The 22,280-nt window shown below is 40.8% G+C and overlaps 1 protein-coding gene across 3 annotated transcripts in view; it reads right to left on the reverse strand.

The window, feature by feature from the left end:
• The window catches only part of tenm1 (teneurin transmembrane protein 1), an 833,960-nt gene that overhangs the window by 341,198 nt on the left and 470,482 nt on the right, over positions 1-22,280 (reverse strand). For 2 of the 3 annotated variants that reach the window (XM_060832118.1, XM_060832119.1), the window contains exon 3: positions 6,053-6,296. In XM_060832118.1, coding sequence (XP_060688101.1) covers positions 6,053-6,296 — 244 coding nt within the window. The remainder of the gene's footprint in view (positions 1-6,052; positions 6,297-22,280) is intronic. The other variant, XM_060832117.1, reaches the window with a different exon arrangement.

A 22,280-nucleotide genomic window follows, 5' to 3' on the forward strand; every position in this document is an offset into this window, starting at 1 on the left:
ATAGTCCAACAGGTTTATTTGAATGTACAAGCTTTTGCCACACTGCTCCTTTGTCAGGTAGCTACTTGATGAAGGAGCAGTGCCCCCAAGGCTTGTACTTAAAAATAAACCTGTTGGACTATAACGAGGTATTGTATGATTTTTAATTTAAATAATACTGTTCTCACCAGTTAAAAAAAATGATTCCTGATTATTTCCATTAGACAATATGGATACTGACCTGTGATGCCAATACAGTCTGAAATTATCACTCTCCTATACAAATATTGGAGCTGGGATTGAATATATTTGCCCAGATTGAGCCATTTGCTGTGGAATGGTATCTGTTGCTTTGGTACAGATTTTTCATCAACCTGCTGTGACTCACCTCTAGAGTGGGTGAAACTTGAACTTGGACCTTCTAGTTCAGAGTTAGGACACTGCAGCTGTATCACAAAGGCTCAGTTTGATTGACAGCTGGTTTGTGATACAAAGCAGTTTGGCTTCAATTCCTGCACCAGCTGAAGTTAGCATGAAGGACTCTCCTTCTCAATCTCTACCCTCAGGTTAAACCAACACCAGTTATCTCTCTGAGAGAACCACCCTATGATCTGGTGAGGTCAGGGTAGCTTTACCTTTTTATCACAACAGACCTTTTTTGTTGCTTTGGTTTATTGACTGTTGTACATCAGTGATTGATGTTACATTCTGATTAGGCAAATTTGCCGACACATTAAAATATGGTTCCTCAATCATTGTGGAATTATATATCAATAGAATGATCATTGAGATAATATGCATTGTGTACTGTCGAAATAACAGCAAGGTCAATGGTGCGCTCTGTTACTTTGGTGAAAATGTGCAGAAAAGTGCAGGCTCAGTTAAACCTGGTCAAAAATCACTGACCAAGTTGCAGTGCTCAGCAATTACCTTTGTGAAAATAGCATCTGGCGATTTTCCTCACCATTGAAAAGCATTGAACGATACGATTTTGCTCAAGGGAAAAATTAATCATAGGGTCTGTTTTCAGTGTGCAGATTGTTAAATGTGATTATGCCAATCTTGATTTCAATGTGTTTGAAAGCATGCGAACTTTGGTGAGATGCTTAACAGAAACCATGCATAACTAACATGATACGTACGTAGCCTGGCTCTCTTAAAATGGAATAAAAACTGAAGATGTGAAAACACTCAGCAGATTTGACAACATCTGAAGAGATAGAAACAGAGTTATTGCTTCAGGCCTGCAACCTTTCACTGGAAACTCTGCCATTGCAGCATTTTAATTTTGCAACAGAGTCCTCTTGAGGATAAACTGCACTCATTGTACAAAAGATATTGTGGACTAACTGTGAGGATTTGGGTGTAAGGAAAGGCACATCAAATTAAGAAACAGGCAAGAAAGAGGGCTCTGAGGTTTTCAGATTCAGTTCTGCAGGCATTAGTCCAGAACGTGAAAAGGATGAGCGATGTCAATTTTCCACAAGAAGCTAAAAGCTGATTTAGGTAGCTTAGATTAAAATTGGAGCAGGGAACCATTTCTGAAGCCTAAATCAAATACCAGAAGATTTTGCCAGATCTAACATGGGAGGTCAAAGTCAATGAAATGTATCTTCACAATCCATCTTCTGTCCATTGTACAACTCACGCTTTGCATTCACGTTATTTTCCTCACTGGTCCCATTTCTGACAGCTATGCACTCAGTTTTTGCGGATTTCACATACCTCCAAATTTTCAGCTATGGGATGTGCATCAACCAAACACATTGCAACTGACATTCTTCCCTGTCTCTCTGGGAGAACAAGGCAGAGGCTGCATTGCAGAATTGCCAAGGGACAGGCATTTTAACATCACTTGAAACTCTGGGTGAAGTGTTGTTCTGTATTTGCAGTGATTGAGACTGTTGCATTCAGGATTACCTAGACCAATCAGAGTGGTTGTTTCTACCTTGGGCACATTTTCAAATCCAAGTTCCTCTTCACCCTGCCCTGAAGTGCAAATCCCAAACAATGTGGATCTCTCATATGTCATGCCAACCCTTCCATTCTGGACTTATGTTTTCAACTCCTCAAAGAAATCCACCAGTCAGTCAGAGCAGTCACATCCTCAATGATGGGAGAACCCAGTTCATCAGTGTGAAGGTTTTCAGCCAGAAGTGCCGAGTGGAGGATCCATCTTGATCCATTCCTCTATTATAGATGCCAGGCTTCTGAAATTTAGTTTACTCCATGTGTTATTACAAAATGGCTGAAACCATTTCATAAAGACAAGGCCGTAGTGCTGTGATGGCCATTGTTTTTTTTTCCTCAAAGGTATATATTTCTTGTTGGGTTGGTAGTCCCTTTAAGTACTGCGATTTGTTGCAAGATGATTTCTTGTAAATAAACACTTACTTTCAGTAACTGATCATGTGACTAAGTTCCATGAGCTCTTCATCCTGATCCTCGAAACATCAACTCTCCTGCTCCTCGGATGCTGCCTGACCAGCTGTGCTTTTCCGGCACCACACTTTTTGACAATAAAAAAGGACAGTCAATGAGAGGTTATTTATCAAGTTGAGTAAATTCCTGGGTGTGATTTTGTGCTCAAGCAGTTTAGTTTTAATTTAGAACACATTGTGCATGGAAGTCCTGGCTCTATATAGTATAAGTATAGTTAGAGACACAATAAGGCACCCACCATGCTGAGTAGCACTGCAGGTGGATACACAATGGGCTTAAGGCTCTAACACCCTTTTATGCAGCTGCTTCAGTCCCTGAGACTTTAACAACATATTGCCCTCTCCTGTGTTCAGTTATGTCTCCAAAGTTCTGGTCCTATTAATTGACAGCAATACAATCAATTAAACTAAAGTACTAAATAGCAAACAGTACTTTGTCAATGAGCAGATCTGTCTGTCCACTTTAGCATACATTCTCCACTGTGAGGACAGTTAATTTATTAAGATATTTAATTGATGCCATTGTAGCTAAAGGAAGTTGCTTTTCACTTGCTAGCAATGATGATGGTGAAACAAAGATGGCAAATTACTTTAAAAGGAGTTTGCAGGGCTGGAGGGATGAGTATGTACATGGAACTGATTGCATTGCTTTATAGAAATCTAACATGGACTGAATACCCTTCCTCTATCTATTAATGATTCTATGAGTAAAATCCCTTCCTGTTGCCTTTGACCCAGATTGTTGTTACCATGAGGAGTAGTACAGTCTGGACCTCAGGCCGAGAGATCTAGAACTATTCAAGGCTGTTCTTCAAGGCTATCTCTAGTCTCCTCCACTGAATGACAGCAGCTTTCTATTTGTCATACTATAGCAAATGGTGTCATTTCACATAGGAGCATTAGGCCAGTCAAACACATCCAAAAAGCAGTCACTAAGGGAATGCACAAAGATAAATAGTTTTGTACGTAGGACAGAATGTGCTGTTTTATAAGGTTGTTGTCAAGTGCAATTTTACTGGTGCCTTTTATTTCAGGATTTTGATCAAGAGGATACTGAGATGGACATTAACAGATGGATTGGAAGATGGGAACTAATATCTGATGGAATGATATCTAAAGACAACTGGAGTCGCAGTGTCTGCTCACAGACAGTGATGGATGACAAACTGTGTGTCTGTAGCTGCTATTTACTGCTGTAGTCGAGGGTGGTGGGCGGTGTGGAAATTGATGATCACGGATAGTTTTTCAGCCACTGACAACACCATGCTTGCTCTGCTGTGAGGCAGTAGGTGTTTTATATTATGGTCATGTTCACATAAGCCATCTGAATGCCTTGTGTTGATTCATTCTCACCAATTCATCGCATTGGCATTTGTCTAAGTTACTAATATCAAGTGGAGAAGGATGCTAACAAGACTTTGGCAGAACATAGCTCAATCTTGATAAACAATAAAGGTTTGTTATATACACAATAGATAATTAAGTTACATTTTAGTTACCTGGTCTCAGAAGAGACAATCAGGCTGAACTTAAAGTGCAAATTACTGCTATTAAAACATTCTCACAAATACCTGGTAACAAATACCGATCTAGTTAGTTCTTCCTAGAAATGGACCATTATATCCTAATGGGTAAAGCTTACTTCATTATATTAGTTAAACCTTATGCAAAAGAAGATTGCATTTCAGAAAGTAGCACCTCTTTGCTGAAGCCTCAGACATTGCTTTGGCTGAAAAGAAGGCGGCCAGAGTACTCCATAAAGACTTAAGGTGAGTCGGGTTTCCACTGAGACTGTACTTCCTTCCTTGGTGCATTTTTCCACCTGTTGGCTGCCTGAGCTTCACTTCTGTTTCATGTATTGTCCAGGAAGGTAGAAAACAATTGACTTCATAAATTCCTAAAACAGAAATTGCTGGAAAAGCTCAGCAGGTCTGGCGGCATCAGTGAAAAGAAGCCAGTTAACATTTTGGGTCTGGTGGCCCTTCCTCAGAACTGGACCTGAAACAGTAACTTTGATTTCTCTTCATAGATGCTGCCAGATCTGGGGAGCTTTTCCAACAATTTCTGTTTTTGTTTCTGGCTTACAAATCTGCAATTCTTTCGGTTTTCACTTAGTATTTGATTCCATTTAAAAAAAGCAGGTCTTCTCATTACCTAGCCTAGAGCTGCTGTGCCATGCACTCCCCCATCACACACACACACACACACACACACACACTCACACACACACACACACACACACACACTTGAAAATCTAAAAATGTTATGCAAGGATACACCAGAATACTTGCACAAACTTGCACCTCACCTGAAAGTTGGGTGGTTATTCCTTTTAGTGAAGCAAGAGAGGGGTTCCTCATGCATATTTAGTTTGAAATGATTTAGATAGTGCGTTAGTTGGACCTTTTTTGAGGCTGGAAGATGTCATAATCCACTTATTCTGCAAGCTTTCAGTGTATATATGTCACACTTACACAGTCAGTTAGGGATTGCTGCATGGGTTGCCCCAGAGGTAACTGGAAGTTTCCAGCAGACTCCCTCTCACTTTGGGGTTTCTGTAGTATGATGACACCAATACTACCCAATTCAGTGCAGATGCTGCCTTTGTACAATAGATATAAATATGACATTAATGCTTGCCAGCCTCAATCTAAGTACCATTTTAATGACCTGGTGAGTGCTGTTTTGAGACACTATGGCAACTTTAAAACATAAAATGATCACAGCCCTACATCATCATTCCGGATGTGAAATCTCAATACAGGGGTTGCAAATGTGGCCGTACAGTTATTGATGGAGAATAAACTTTTGTTCTGGCTCCATTAGCACTGCCAAACACCCAGCTGTGTCCGGTCTCCTGCCACAAGATCACTCCCCTTCCTGGTTTGTCCTTGCAGGGGTTCTGTGAATTGAATGGAACATTCCCGTGGAACATGCCTTACAGACCCTTAAGGAAGCACAATTGGACACCCACCATATTTTCTAAAATAGTCAGGAGTGGGAACATGCAGATAAACTGACATAATAGGCAGCTATGTGAAGTCAGGGGCCTAGTCACCATCTGTACTACTTCTGCAGTCAAGCCAACATTCTGGTCAATGACATCTGATTGGAACGGTTGAGAATGTCCAGCACTTCTTGCATTTATTTCAGATTTCCAGCATTCACATCAATTTGCTTTTGTTTAACTTGTTTTACTTTCTCTTTTGGTACCTGATTTCACAATGACTCGAGTTCGTGCTTCCTTCTCAGTGCGTACACAATTCATTTCATAATTTCAATCTAATTTAAGGCCAATCAGGTCCCAGCTGCCTTATTTCCTGACTCCAATGTTATCAAATTACACTCTTTACAGCCTGCCATGCAAAATATTAAAAAGCACAGCAGATCAGGCAACATCTGAGTAGCAGGAGCATTGATGTTTCAGGCATAAGACATTCATCAGGGCCTGACCTGCTGTGTTTTTCCAGCACCACAATCTCAACTCTGATCTCCAGTATCTGCAGTCCTCACTTTCTCCTCCATGCAAAATATTAAGAAAGCTAAACGTACAGGGGCAGGTTTAATAACAAGGAGAAATTGCTATGATATTATGGTCCATCATTTAAACAGTAGATGGTGTTGAAATGTACCTGGTCTCCAATGGAATGTTGCTGTTCAGCACCCAGCTGTTATGTAGTTGTGTCGAATCTTGCTGAGCACTGGTGGGAGGATCTGTGGAAGATGGACTGGGCTGACTTCGTGCCGTCATTGCATTTCTCTGCAGAGAGTCCAAGGATTGAGTCTGTTGGCTTCTACAAGTGCAACCATGAGGTGGTGGGGGTGGAGGTGGCAATGGTCTGAACGTGAACTTGCTGTGAGAACCAGCTGGCAATTCTGGAAGCAAGGAAAGATCAAATTATTGAGAACACCTGAGAAATCTTCATGTTTCAGATTACTTCCTTACATATTTGATTGAAATGTTAGCAAGCAGTGCAACAAAATACTCAGCCTGCAACTCATCCACAAGCATCAATTGTAACCTTTTGTATAAATTCAATGTTTAGTTTTTGATGAAACTATGGAGAAAATGTTGGTTCTATGGTGGTGCTGGGTTAGGTGACCCTGCAGCTGGCCTGCAGAGAAAGGACAATTAGGCACTAGCACTTTGAGAGGAAAAGAAAAAACAAATGGCAAAGCTGGACAGCAGGAAGGGTGAATCTGCATTAAAATGTGGCAAGGAAATTTGACTTCTGGCCAAAGCAGGTGCACACGTTATAAAATAACCACTTTGCATGCCAGAAACATTTCAATACTGGCAATCTTCGGCTGTCAAACAGACAGTTCATTGCAGTTCACTGGCCAGACCTGCTCCTGCTGCACATAAAATATCTCCAGGCCGTGTTTGCAATGGCTTCCTGCTGTACAAGCCATTGAGTGCCTTGTACAATAACGTAAAGTATGCAGTTCAACACAGCTGGCTTATTTGATTAGCTTAACATTTGTTTCAAGTGGGCAACTTGAATAATGAAAGATTATTTGAGACACTGTTGTTGCCTGTGCACTCGCAGTACCAATCTGGCACAGTGAAAAATTTGAGGCATAACATTGTTTATAAGTTGGGAACATGGCAGCTGTGAATTAAATTTTGCCTATGATTTTCTTGGCTATTAACAGAATGATATGTAGCTCAGCCCCTACTTTTACTTCAGTCAAATAATCTGCGGGCACTAACTGTCAGTCACCTTGGGTGAAGTATCACAGCACTGTGCTGTTTGCAGACTGTGGGGGAAATCTAAACATAGGTTAGAGCCAATGGGGTGGGGGGTAAGTCAAATGAGGTACACATCAGATTGCCAATTTTCAAATATACATCTCATGCCTGATGATATTAATTATAATTTGCATTTAGGATAAAAATATATCTTGATTAACCCCTTGATAATCTCTTGAGTTTGCACACTGTGAAGACAACATTCCTGAATTTAACCTGTAATGCAGCAATCAAAGCTCCATTGTCTACACCCATGTGCCCCACAAATAGAAAAGATTGACTGTCCACAATGAAGCAGAGCACAGTAACTTTTACTCTCCATCTCGGTTTCCTTACTATTAAAGGCAGTTTTGACTAAGCTGCTTTTTATTCACAGGTACTGATATCTCTTACTTTAATTAATCCAAGTTTGACAAAGGAAAATTGAGGGAAAAGCATCTTTATTTATCAAACAAAAATATTTAAGGTGAACTGAAGCTATTATGATCATAAGTACACAGAATTTACCACAAACGTCATATGGGGCTTATAAAAAGCTTATAACTAGTGAGCATAATGAGATTTAAAGGGTGATTCAGTTGAAGTAATAGTTTTTACTGTTTGGTGAAACATGACAAAGCAATGACAATTATAGAATTTTGATTCTTTAACTATCCAAACTTCTGTGCATTTAGCAAGAAGTGAGCAAATTATTGTTTGAAATACAAAAATGATTAGATTACTTACAGTGTGGAAACAGGCCCTTCGGCCCAACAAGTCCACACCGACCCGCAACCCACCCATACCCCTAACCTAACACTGCGGACAATTTAGCATGGCCAATTCACCTGACCCACACATCTTTGGACTGTGGGAGGAAACCCACACAGACACAGGGAGAACGTGCAAACTCCCCACAGTCAGTCGCCTGAGATGGGAATTGAACCTGGGCCTCTGGCACTGTGAGGCAGCAGTGGTAACCACTGTGCCATCGTGCCACCCACATTTGGGGTACTTTTTAATTTGGGTATTTTTAATTTGTTGGATTTCACATTTAACAATGGATTGAAAATTCTTATTCTAATATGACTTTAAGTTTTTAAGGCTTTTAATAGTTATCGTAACATTAAAATTAATTTACAGAACAAAAACATTGGCTTTCTGGAAACAGTGCTGTAAAGTATATTTCCAAATTTGCAATTAATTCTCAAGGTAGTTTATTAGTAGAAAGTCAGCCTTAATTAGTTAGAAGTGAAGAAGCAAAATAATCTCCCCCTCCCAAGAAATCAGTATATCGAAAATTGTGAAGTTAATGGGCTGTTAGATTTCCCTGAAGACAGTGCAAAAGACTCTTTGTTTGGTATGACAGAAAATGTCTGGATATAAAAACCATTAAAGGAGCCTTCAAGGAATAAATAAACGTATAAATTAGTTATGGCTAGACACACGGTTAATTAAAACTAGAAGCAAGGTGATTCCAAAAGCTTATGCAACATTAAAATGCATTGATGTAACGCAAGTCATCAGGTTTTTGTGAACTGCACTTTTGACAAGCAAGGCCTTGGAGATGATGCAGATGAGATTTACCTGAATAGAACTAGGCACAAGGGACTCTGATTTATGTGGAGTGGCTAGAAAGGCAGAAATTGTTCTCCTTTGAGCACAGAAGGTTAGTGGGAGATTAAGTAGAGGGTGTTCATTATTCTGAGAAATTTGATAGCTGTAAGTAAGGAAGCAGTGGTTTCCACTGGTGAGTGGAGTGTGGTACATGGTGGATGCAGATTTACCAAATAAGTCAAAAGAACTGGGGTGGAAAATTAGATGTTTTATACAGCACATTGAGATGGATTAGAAAGCACTTCCTGAAAGGTTGGCAGAAGAACATTCAAGAGTAATATGCAAAGAGGAATAAGGTACATACTTGAAAATAAATATAATTGCAAGTTTATATGAGAAACCACAGAGATTAATTGAGTAGCTTTTGCAGAGGATCGTGCCCCCGTGCATTCTGAACTTAAACCTTTTGAAGTTTAAAACTGAACAAAAGCACCATGAAGATGCCTCCAAGGGTTACCTAACTTCTTTTTTGGCTTGTACTGTCTCAAGAGAAAACTAAAGGAACATTCTAGGTTGATGTTGAATCAATGCCCTTTCCTGTAACTAATCTGAAAAGGATTTAATGAATTGAATAGATTATTCAAACATAAAGACACTGACTAGCCTAATCTCTCAAGGTGTTAACCAACAATATCCACGGTGTAATCAAGATAAATATTCCTTATTTAGAAAAGGAGTTTGAACTTGTATGAGGTTACATGATGATGTGATTGACTTGTCTGTGTTTAAAATCAGCAATAACAGCTTTGCAAGTCTTCTACCAAAAAACTATTAAATTACCTATAGACCATCAAGTGGCCATGGTAATTAACAGCAAAACCTTGTAAGCAGGAGATCCCAATAGGCAGAAGAAATCTGTAACTTGTTTCAACTTCAATTTCACCTGAGAAACAACCTATTAGAAATTAAACTACAGGAAATCTCATCGGCTGCTGAGAGCTCTTCACCATATAAGACCCTCACTTCAATTTTCAAGTATTCACTTAATAAAAAATAACAGACTGGCCATGTCACAGATCAAGACCATTATAAGCTACTTTCAACTGCAATTGTTCTTTCCATTTGTGGGAGCGTGTGTGATGTGAGTGAGAGAGTGAATGAAACATTGGCAAATTTTCCCATTTTCAGTTAAATTATAGTGTGAAGTGAGAATTCATGGCACTGAGTCCACAACGGACTGGAGTGACTTTTCCCATGCAATCATCTGCTCTTTACGGATGTTACTAGGCTCTTGGGCATCTCCCTTGGGTAATTATGCATCCAGAATGGTGAATGCTGGAATATTTTTACACTCATGCCACTGGCACTATATTTAAAGCCAAGCTGCATGACAGTTTAGATGCTGCAAGCCAGGAACTTGCCTTCAACACTGTCCTTATTTGACAATTATCATCAAAGACATATCCCAGAGGATAGGAAAGCTCACTCCTGCTTTGCAGATACACACCTGGTGGTGCTGATAGAAGCAGTAATGCAGAGGAAGGCAGACCTATCCCCTGCAGACTACTATGGGCGATTATGCCACCAGACCATATCAATCTACGTGATTTTGGTGAAGTGGATTTAGTGTTGTGTTTTGAACAAAGTAGTGTGCCCAGCATACAGGAAGAAGGTCAGTGATAATGTGTGCTCTACCAAAGTGATTTCTATCACTGTACACAACTGACTCCAAAATCCATGAACTAAAACCCTCAACAATAACACACCTCTTTCATCATGAAGCATACTAATCATGGGCATGAAACAGAACACATATTTCTACCTGTAACAAGGGAGCTGTCAAAAACATGCAAAGTTTAATGTCCTCCTTCTATGGGGTAATATTCTATGTTTTTATTGTATTATCCTATTATCAGCTTTTCTGTATTCAGTTATGCAAATTATTTTTATTAGAACTTAGTGCAAAACCACCTTTCTCATCCAATGTACAAGTGTTGTTTACAAGGGAAGGCCTAGGAAATGGGAACAGGTTCATATTTGTCACTCCTGCACAGTCTATTCCTGAGTTCAATGAGCTGTTCTGAAAAATGCAAATCATTTGTGACAGGGAGAGAAAACATATGGCCATCCTCATTGGGATAGATTTAAAAATCGAAATGAAGTTTCAAGTTGCAACGTTATCAGTAATGATTACACTGCTTGATCATGCGCTTTTTTTCTCCACTTTCCTTTATTCACAGGATGTGGATGTCAATGGCAAGGGCATTATGCCCATCTCTTGAAAGGACAAATATGAGTCACCTTCTTGGAGAGAACCAAATGGCTTTCAAGGCCATTAAAGAGGGCAGTTAAAACTCAATCATGTGTTCCAGGTGGATTTGCTTCCCTAAAGGTTGTGAGTCATCCAGAAAAGGTTTTACAACAATCTAATAATTTACTGATCACGATTACTGACATTTTTAAAAATTTCAGCTACATTGAATGGAAGTCACATTCCCAATCTGTCATGGTAGAACTTGAACTCCTGTCTCTAGGTTATTAATCCAAGGCTCTGGACAGTATAACCACCATGGTGTACCATTAATTTCTTTAGTCTCTGCTTGGGTCCCATCAGGAACATGCAAACATTCCCAGAGAATTTCTCCACGAATATTGTCAATAACAAAGATTCAGTGGAATATAACAATTAGAAATGTGCCTTTGAATAATCTCTCCAGGTGAGTAAGTCAAAAACAGTAAGCGCAGTCCTTAAGGTACGTTGGTTCAAAAGTCTTTTGAAACTGTCAATCAAACTTGCATGTCAGACATTTGTCACAAAGCTGGTCCATTTTCTTTAAAAATGCTGTTCCTTGGCTCAAAATCTGTCCTTCATTTTTTTCTCAGAGGAGCAATAAACTGGACCAGGCTCCGATCAGTCTGGTTTGCTACAGAGATGAAAAGGATTTTAAGAGGTCTTTTGTTTATACATAAACAGATGAGATTTCAGGCCAAAATGGTCATGTTTTAGCAGTCATCCGTATAATGAAAGGGGAGTGGTCAGCTTTCTAGCTAGCTGAGCAGTTTTAGTTGAGTCTTGAACTGGTGAGAAGTTAAACAGGGAGATGTGTGGAAACTCTCTCTCTCTGTCCTTCAACCTCAACCTGTAAGCATGTGTTCCAGTTATACTGGGATTTAAAGGGAATTTGCTTATTGGGACTGTTGTGTATATTCAGAACAGCATCTTTAAGTCTATTTTGGATAGACTGTGTTCTGTAGGGGTTCTTTATTCTGTTCTTTTTGTTTCATTGTGTAATTTTGTGAATAAATGTCTGTTTTAAAATATAGTAGTCAACCTAGCTATCTTACTCCGGGTAATTTTCACTGTACACTTACCAAAGCAAATTGCATAGTTATGGTCTGGGGCTGCCTGCTTAAGAATGTTTTAAGTGGTCTGGCCAGTCCATAACATATTACTGAATCAAATTGTAATTTAAAAACAATCTTTTCAACAATGCAAAAGAAATCTCTGACTGAAATATGGAAGAGTAAACAGCAAAAATGAAAAATAGTCTTATATTGTACATCATTCACTTGTCCATCATAACGTAATTAGATGCTGGTAGCTTTTCCTAGAATAATTCATTACTTGATACTTCTCATTATAAGATGCAATGCTGTAAAACAGTTCAAAATTTTGATTTGTAGGATAGCGCCACCATCAATTTATGTTAATAACATGGAGGTTTTATGTTACATATTAAGGTTAATGTAATCATGTAAAGCTACATCAAGCAGAACTTGGAAAATATATAGAAAAGCAAGAAATGATTTCAGTTAAATGATCTCTTGATCATTCTATCTGTTAAATATCTATCCAGTTGCTTTTTGCGCTATAGTCTAAATACTCCTTCACCATTTAATTCCCCAATTCTGAATGAGTCCATGTCTTCATAAGCTTTGCTCTCTGAGCTCATATCACTAAAATACCAGCGGTTATTTGGATAGATTATCTGAACACATCATCGATCCTTTCATCATTTTAGGTTTGATTTCTGTTCACATTTCACCTGCTTGGACAGCAATCATATGGGTCCAATCAATGAAATGAAATTAAGGACTGATTTTATAAGGAGCGGGCAATGTATTTTTCCAATTTATAAATCAAGATGGAAATGTACCCAATATCCAAAGGGGGCAGTGACACAGTGGTGGTGCCACTGCACTAGTAATCCTAGCCTAATATTCTAGGTCATGGATTTGAATCTCACCATGGCAGGTGGTGTAGTTTGCATTCATTAAAATTCTGGAATTAAAAGCCAGTTTAATGAAGAACAGACAACCATTAATGTCCTTGAGAGAAGGAAGTTTGCCATCCTTACAAAGTCAGGCTTACGTTTGACTCCAGATCTACAGCAATGTGGCTGACTCTTAACTGCTCTCTAAAATGGCTAAACAAGCCACTCATTCAAGGGTAACTGGGGATGAGCAATAAATGCTGTACCAACCAGTGGCCCATAGCATGAACGAATACAAAAACCTGTTGTATGAGACATAAATTGAAGCCCCGATTACCCTTTTAGGTGAATGCAGAAGATGCCAATCCTCTATGCAGAGAACAGCAGAAGGGGTTTCCTGGTGTCTTGGACAATATTTAAATCTCACCTTACACAGAAAAACAGATGATCTGATCATTATTACATTTCTGTTTATGGAAGCACACCATACACAAATTGACTGCCATGATTCTATCAGTGACTATGCTTCAGAAATATTTAATTACAACACAAGGACAGCAGCACAGTGAGACTCTTCAACTAGAGCTTGTCCTCTCCACCTGTTTTTCTGTTCCCTCCCTCTTTTCCTCCTATCTGTGGTTTTCTTCTCCTCTCCTTGGGCACTCAGCCTTGGACACCTATCCCCAACCTCTGACTCCTGGCCTCTGACCCCTCAGTCTCCAAAGCGGGGTCAGTGGCTGGGAGTGAAGACACCAGCAACCAGCAGTCTGGAAACAGCAGCCTGGTGTGGAGTGAGAACAGGGGACCAGTGTGGTAGCAGGTACAGCGGCCTGGTGTAGAGTGGAGGGCAGGGGTCCGGTGTAGAATGGGGTCAGGGGCCATTTGTGGATTGGGGGCAGGTGCCCAGTGTGGAAGGTGGCAGGGTCCCAATGTGGAGTGGGGGCAGGGGACCGGTGTGGGAGCACGGGGTGTGGCCTGGCGTGGAGAGGGAGAGGGCCCCTGTGTGCACAGGGAGTAAGGGCCCAGTGCGTAGTGGGGCCTGTGACACAGTGTAGAGTGGGGGCATGGGCCCAGTGTGGGATGTGGTGTCAGATCATGTAGAGACCTCCTTCACTGGTCTGCTGTGGACAGCCTTGAAGAGAAACAGTGATGGCTATCATTTTAACTTTGTTTCTTATTTTTTCTGACCTATAGTCATATTGTGTATCACTATAATATAACTTTTTTTCTTCATTTCTCAATTCCATAACTGAGGATTGTATTGAGGTACACTGTACCTAAGATGATGCCTTGTTTTGGTGACATTGTTACACTGTAACTAATCCTGTAACTGAAGTAGCAGTCCCTGGATACCTTTGTACCTGAGATGCACTGTAAGTTTTCACTGCACTCATTTGAGTACATCTGACAATAAAGCTATTCTGCTCCAACCTACTCCATTCTCTTAGCTCTAAAGTGCTTAGGATATTCTGAGCTTATGAAGGACATTCCACAAATATGTTTTTGTTATATATCAAGAGCTTTTCCATTAGATACAGTTTTGTGAGTTTCCTGTAACACCACAACTTGATACATTAAGAATGTGGAGCATTCTATTGGGATTGTAGTAGAGGTGTGGGTACTTATGAGGTTAGTTTGAAAATCATTATCAAAAGACTGATAGCACACATTTAGCAAGCTTCCATTTAGCAAGCTCACCCTTGACCTGACAGTGCACAATGGTTTCAATTAGAGATGTCGAATGCTAGAAGAATATAAGTGTTACCAAACATAGCAAAAATCTCTTTTTGTCTGACGATTCGCAATGTAGTCCTAATTGTGGTCAGAACTGATATTGAAATTCACACGTACATGTATGCAACAAGCCAGAATGAATAAATGCAAACAGCACAATGAATAAATGCACAAATGAAACATTGTTGGTCCATTCGTCGTTGCAACCCACACTGTAACAATATCTTCAGAATATGCTATTCACCTATTCATAACAATTGTACTTGCTGGATTCTTGCACTTCAATATGATAGGTTACACTTTGTGGACCATAACTCAAATTGTCAGAGACTTGTGAATCTGCTGGCATATGATCATTTTATATATTGATAAGATTGGAAAGTATAGATGTACAAAGGATCCTAAGTTTGCTGTCAGAAGTCACTGAGGGCTAATGTGTAAGTGTAGTAAGCTAGTGGAATGTTTACTTTTATTGCAAAAGGATTCGAATACAGGAGCAGTAAAGTCTTGCTTCAATCATTTAAGTGCTTAGTCAGGCCATACCTGGATCACTGTGTGCTGTTTCAGTCTCCTTTCTTCAGGAAAAATCTCATTGCTATAGACTGCAATGAAGGATCACCAGACTTTGCCCCTGAGATAGCAGTAAAGCCTTTGACAAGGCCCCTCATGGCAGACTGGTACAAAAGGTGAAGTCACATGATATTGTGGTGAGCTGACAAGATAGATATAGAACTGGTTTAGTCACAGAAGACAGATGTTTAGTGGAAGGATGCTTTTTAGAATGGAGGGTTGTGACTTCTGGTGTTCCACAGGGATTAGTGCGGGGATTTCTGCTGTTCCAGATCTACATACATGATTTGGAGGAAAATTCAATAGTCTAATTAGGAAGTCTGCAGACAATCTAAAGGGGTTAATGAGAAGGAATGTCAGAGGATACATCAAGATATAGATCAGTTGGAGACATGAGCAGAAAAATTGCAGATGGAGATTCATCTGGACAAATGTGAGGTGGTATATTTTGGAAGGTCAAGTACAGGTGGAAATTATACAGTGAATGGCAGAACCCTTAGGAGTATGGATATTCAGAGGAATGTGTTTGTGCAAGTCCACAGGTTGCTGAAGGTGGAAGCTCAGGTAGATAACATATGCTTGCCTTCAGTGGAATTGGCATTGAGTACAAGGATAAGCAAGTTACGCTGCAGCTTTATAGAACATAGAACAACGCAGAGCAGAACAGGCCCTTTGGCCCTCGATGTTGTGCCTACATGACCACCCTCTGAGTAAAGAATCTGTCTCTGACATCTGTCTCAAATCTATCACCCCTCAATTTGCAGCTTTGCCCCCTTGTACAAGCAGATGCCATCATCCTAGGAAAAAGACACTCACTGTCCACCCTATCTAATCATCTGAACATCTTGTCTGTCTCTATTAAATCCTCTCTTAGCATTCTTCTCTCCAATGAGAACAACACAAGTCCCTCAGCCTTTCCTCATAAGACCCTCACTCTAGACCAGGCAACATCCTGACAAATCTCCTATGCACTTTTTCTAATGCCCATTGAACATTCCAATAGAACTTTAGTTTGGCCACACTTGGAACATTGCATACAATTTCAATCACCACACTATCAGAAGGATGTGGATGCTTTGAAGAGAGTACAGAAAAGATTTACCAAGATGTTATCTGGTATGGGGGATTTTAGCTACGAAGAAAGGTTAGATAGACTGAGTTTGATTTCACTGGAATGCAGGAGGTTCAGGAATGACCTCATAGAAGTTTATACGTTTTTGTATGGTGTGGATTGAGTGGAAGTATGAGGCTTTTTCCCAATTAATTATTAAGGGACACTAGATGTGTGTGTGTGTCTATATAGAGGTGGAGCACAGGGGTGTTTAAAAAAGACATGCAAGATAAGTTTTTCACACAAAGGGTGGTGAATGCTTGGATCTTGTAAGTGAAGACAGTTTTAGACTGGAAGGACAAAATATGTCGGCGCAGGCTTGGAGGGCCAAAGGGCCTGTTGCTGCGCTGTAATATTCTTTATCGTTTGTTCTTTATCTGCCCTATGAGGAGAGATTAGCAAACTGGCCAACATTCTTAACAGTTTAAAAAAATCAGAGATGATCTTATTGAAACCTGCAAAATACTTAAAGAGACAGATAGGATAGATGCTTATAAATTGTTCCCCTGTTTGCGGAGTTTAAAACCAAGGGGCACAATTTAAAAATAAGAGGAATGTCACTTCATTCTGAGATGAGAAGAAGCTATTTTACCCAGAGGGCTGTGAACCTTTGGGATTCTCTATCACAGGGGGCTGTGGAAGCTTAGTCTTTAAGTATTTTTAGGATAAAGATTGCTAGACTTCTAAATATCAATTGCATATAGTGTTCAGGGGATAGGATGAATGAAAGGCATTGAAGAGTTTTATCAGTTATGAATGCATTGAAAGGTGGGGCAGGTTAGATGGGCTGAATACCATTCTTCTGGTCCCATGTTCCTGTGACATTTCTCTCTTTGTTTACAGAGGTGGTAACCCATTTGAAATAAACATATTAAAGTCTCTGTTAAAGTACCAGATTGACATGCCAAACAATCACATTGTCAACAGTAATTTCTAAGCACAAATGGTCTTACTTTTGCTCAGTTGTTCTTTATACAGATTCTTTTTATCTAAATTAATATCCTGAATTTATTTGGTCAATACAAGGTCACCCAGCTTTGAAGTAATTTATCATTATGTCCTAAGTTTTGGTTGCACGAGCAATGGAGAGAAAGTAAATTAATCTGAATTGGTTTCAGTTGGGAATTATTGTGTTGTTTCAGCCAACTGGATAATAAGTGAAAGCTATTGTGTTAAATTGTGTCTGTGGTAGGTCTGTGTTAGAGGGTATAAGAGGAGGATGGCATGCCATGAGGGATTTGGGTCCAATAATGGTTGTTAAGGGAGTAAGGGGCTTGGTCAGGTCCAGTGGGGGAGTGAGGATCCAAGGGGGTGTTGGGTCTAAGAGAGAATGGGGGCATTGGGTGGTCAGGTATTGGTAGGGGTGATGATCAATGGTGAGTTGGTTATGGGATGGGAAAGGTTAAAGAGACAAGTCACAGATGAGTGAGTTTAATAGATACTCAGGAGTTACAGGAGGTTTTAATTCCTCTAGCTTTTCCTGGCTAGCTACTAAGCTAAATTAGTTAGGACAATCTGAAGTTTTGCGAACTCAAAATTGAAAATATTTTCAGAGGAAATTACCCTTCAGGAGTTTCAACTTCCAGGCAGTTCATGGGGAGACATCTGCACTAGAATTTTGCATGATCTTGACGTATAACTCCTGCCTGCACTTCTGCAACAATTATCTTCCCATTCACTTCTTTACTTAATTTCCTTTCGAAAAATATAATGGCTTGGAATGTTTTTATTACTGAAATGCACTGTATGGAATGAGCTGCCAGAGGAAATGGTGGTCATTAGTACAATTACAACATTTAAAAGGCATCTGGATGGGTATATGAATAGGAAAGGTTTGGATTGGTATGGGCAGGGTTCTGGCAGGTCGGACGAGATTGGGTTGGGATATCTGGTCGACATGGACCGAAGGGTTTGTTTCCGTGCGGTACATCTCTGACTTTGACTCTGACTCAGAAGATTTGAGCTATGTTCTTTTGGCTGAGATGTTAAACTGAGACCCTTTGTTTTCATCAGACAGATATAGAAGGTCTTATGGCTTTATTTTAGAAGGCCAAAATGACGTGCTGCCCAATACTCAATGGTCCCTGTTATGTCTGTTAACCAAATATATAAAATGATCTATTGGAATATATTTGCACTATCAACATAATGACAAGATAAGGGAAACTGTTTCATTAAATGGTCTCTTAATTTTAAAAAATCTGTTCTGCCCTCCTATTCCTATCTCCACGAGCCCATAGCACCGGGAGTAATCCAGATATTACTACCCGCAAGGACCTCCTTTTTAAATTCCTGCCTAACATTCTATATTCTCTCTTCAGAATCTTATCCTTTCCCTTTCAATGTCATTAGTTCCAATGTGTACAATGACCTCATGCTGGTTCCTCTCCCACTCCCCACCTCTTCCTCCGCTACATTGATGACTGCATTGGCGCCAGCTCATGCTCCTGCAAGGAGGTTGAGCAATTAATCAACTTCAGCAACACATTCCACCCTGACCTTAAATTCACCTGGACCATCTCTGACACCTCCCTTCCCTTCCTGAACCTCACCATCTCCATTAATGACGACCGACTTGACACTGATATATTTTACAAACCCACCGACTCTCACAGCTACCTGGATTACACTTCTTCCCACTCTACCTCCTGCAAAAATGCCATACCGTATTCCCAATTGCTCTGCCTCCGCCGTATCTGCTGCCAGGAGGACCAGTTCCACCACAGAAAACACCAGATGGCCTCCTTCTTTAGAGACCACAATTTCCCTTCTCACATGGTTAAAGATGCCCTCCAATGCATCTCATCCACATCCCGCCCCTCTGCCCTCAAACCCCACCCATCCAACCATAACAAGGACAGAACCCCCCTGGTGCTCACCTTCCACCCTACCAACCTTTGCATAAACCACATCACCTGAAGACCTTTCCGTCACCTCCAAACGGACCCCATCACCAGGGATATATTTCCCTCCCCAACCATTTCCACTTTCCGCAAAAAACGTTCCCTCTGTGACTACCTGGTCAGGTCCACACCCCCCAACAATGCACCCTCCCTTCCTTGCACTCTCCCCTGCCACCACAGAAATTGCAAAACCTGTGCCCACATCTCCTCGCTCACCTCCATCCAAGGCCCCAAAGGAGCCTTCCACATCTATCAAAGTTTTACCTGCACACCCACCAATATCATTTATTGTATCCATTGCTCCCAATGCGGTCTCCTCTACATTGGGAGACTGGACGCCTCCTAGCAGAGCATCTCTGGGTCACCCGCACCAATCAACCCCACCGTCCTGTGACCCATAATTTCAACTCCCCCTCCCACTCTGCCAAGGACATGGAGGTCCTGGGCCTTCTCCACCACCGCTCCCTCACCACCCAATGCCTGTAGGAAGAACGCCTCATCTTCCAACTTGAAACACTTTAACCCCATGGCATCAATGTGGACTTCACCAGTTTCCTTATTTTCCCTTCCCCAACTCACCCCAGCTCCAACCTTCCAGCTCAGCACCGCCCTCATGACCTGTCATACCTGCATATCTTCCTTTCCACCTATCCACTCCACCCTCCTCTCGGACCTATCACCTTCATCCCCACCCCCATTCACCCATTGTACTCTTTGCTACCTTCCCCTACCCTCCTCTCTGACCTATCACCTCCATCCCCACCCCGATTCACCTATTGTACTCTATGCTACTTTATCCCCACCCCCACCTCCCCTCTCATTTATCTCTCCACTCTGCAGGCACTCTGTTTCTATTCCTGACGAAGTGCTTTTACCCAAAACATCGATTTTCCTGCTCCTCGGATGCTGCCTGACCTGCTGTGCATTTCCAGCACCACTCTAATCTGGACTCAGATTTCCATCATCTGTTGTCCTTGTTTTCACCTCTCCCCCTTAAGAACATTCTGCACCCTCTGAGATATCCTTGATCCTGGCACCAGGGAGGCAACACACATTCTGATTTTTCGCTGCCAGCAGCAGGAACGTCTGTCTGTGCCTCTGATATGAGTGTCCCCTATCACAATAAATCGTGACCTGCACAAGGATGGATTGCGCCTGAATTGGAAGGGAACTAATATATTGGCAGGGAGATTTGATAGAGCTGCTTGGGAGTATTTAAACTAGTAAAGTGTGAGGGGTGGGTGGGACCCAGAGAAGTAGTGAGGAAAGACATCAGTCTGAGACTGGTACAGTTGGGAATAGGAGCGAGTCAAACAGTCAGGGCAGGAAGGAACAAGGCAGAGAACAAGGTAGGACTGAATAAAGTAAATTGCAATTACTTCAATGCAAGAGGCCTAACAGGGAAGGCAGATGAACTCAGGGCATGGTTAGGAACATGGGACTGAGATATCAAAGCAATTATAGAAACATGGCTCAGGGATGGACAGGACTGGCAGCTTAATGTCCCAGGATACAAATGCGATAGGAATGACAGAAAGGGGGGGGGCGGGCAAGAGAGGAGCAGGAGTGGTGCTTTTGATAATGGATGGCATTACTGCTGTACTTAGGGAGGATATTCCTGGGAATACATCCAGGGAAGCTATTTGGGTGAGAAATAAGAAAGGGATGATCACCTTATTGGGATTGTATTCTGGACAATGGTGTTATGAAGATGTAGATGTGTGCTATACCTTTAAGAGAGTTGAAGAGCTAACAAGGACTGACTGAAAGCACAGAGTGCTGAACAAAATAAAAATGCAACACTTGGTTGAAACAAATAGCTGGAGTTGTGTTGCTTTGGAATAAAAGGCTTAGAAAGGGTGGACACTGGGAAATTGTTTCTGTCAGGCGGGGATACTAGGACTCGTGAGCACAGCCTTAGAATTAAAGGGGGTCACTTTCAAATGGAAATGAGGAGACATTTCTTCAGCCAGAGAGTGATGGGCCTGTGGAATTCACTGCTATGGAGCACAGTGGAGGCTGGAACATTAAATGTCCTCAAAGCAGAGATTGATAAATTCTTATTCTCGCAAGGAATTAAGGAATACGGGGGGTAAGTGGCATTGAAATGCCTATCAGCCATGATTGAATAGCAGAGTGAACTTGATGGACCAAATGGCCTCACTTCCACTCCTATTTCTTGTGGTCTTATGGTATTAAAAACAAATTCAAATTCATCCAGTCTGTTCAAATTATGCTACAGATACCAATATCCAATCAAATTTGTATTTTACTGTTTGGGATGATATCAAACCAATTGAATGATGCAAAGTTTTGGGGTATTAAACTGGACATTTTGACCAGTTAGGGGAGAACTGCCAATGAGATCCACATGTTTAGACTGCTAGCTGAAGAGCTGTCTGAAAGGTACCTGTCTATAAAGAAGTTTGTGCAGCAGAACATCGAAGCTGACCGAGAGAAAAATCTACAGATGAAGAGTGACAAAGGAGAATTAACAAAGCTGACTGGTTTTGAAATGTGATTTTTTTTCTTTGTAAACCTTGATGGGGATTTTTATCGGACCAGTATTGTAGAGTGGGACATGAAAGATAGGTTTAAGAGAAAGGAGTCGTAAATAGTTGTCGGTTTTAATACTCTCCGTTGGACTTAAAGAATAAAATTGTTATTTTTTATTTAATATAGTGACCTCTGGGATAGTTCTTTGCCTCTCGAAATTTAACAGATTATGGCACAAGGTGAGCGTCTCTGTGTGTCGGGTTTAAATTAGCAGAGGGGTTGACCCCGTGTCAAAACAAAAAGCAACAGGAAATTGAGAAACAAATCTGTCAAGAGATCTCAGTTATCTGTAAGAATAATAATGTGGTTATGGTAGGGGATTTTAACTTTCCAAACATAGACTGGGACTGCCATAGTGTTAAGAGTTTAGATGGAGAGGAATTTGTTAAGCATGTACAAGAATATTTTCTGATTCAGTCTGTGGATGTACAACTAGAGAAGGTGCAAAATTTGACCTCTTCTTGGGAAATAAGGCAGGGAAGG

The sequence above is a fragment of the Hemiscyllium ocellatum genome, chromosome 11, assembly GCF_020745735.1.
Source record: "Hemiscyllium ocellatum isolate sHemOce1 chromosome 11, sHemOce1.pat.X.cur, whole genome shotgun sequence".
NCBI classification, from domain to species: domain Eukaryota; kingdom Metazoa; phylum Chordata; class Chondrichthyes; order Orectolobiformes; family Hemiscylliidae; genus Hemiscyllium; species Hemiscyllium ocellatum.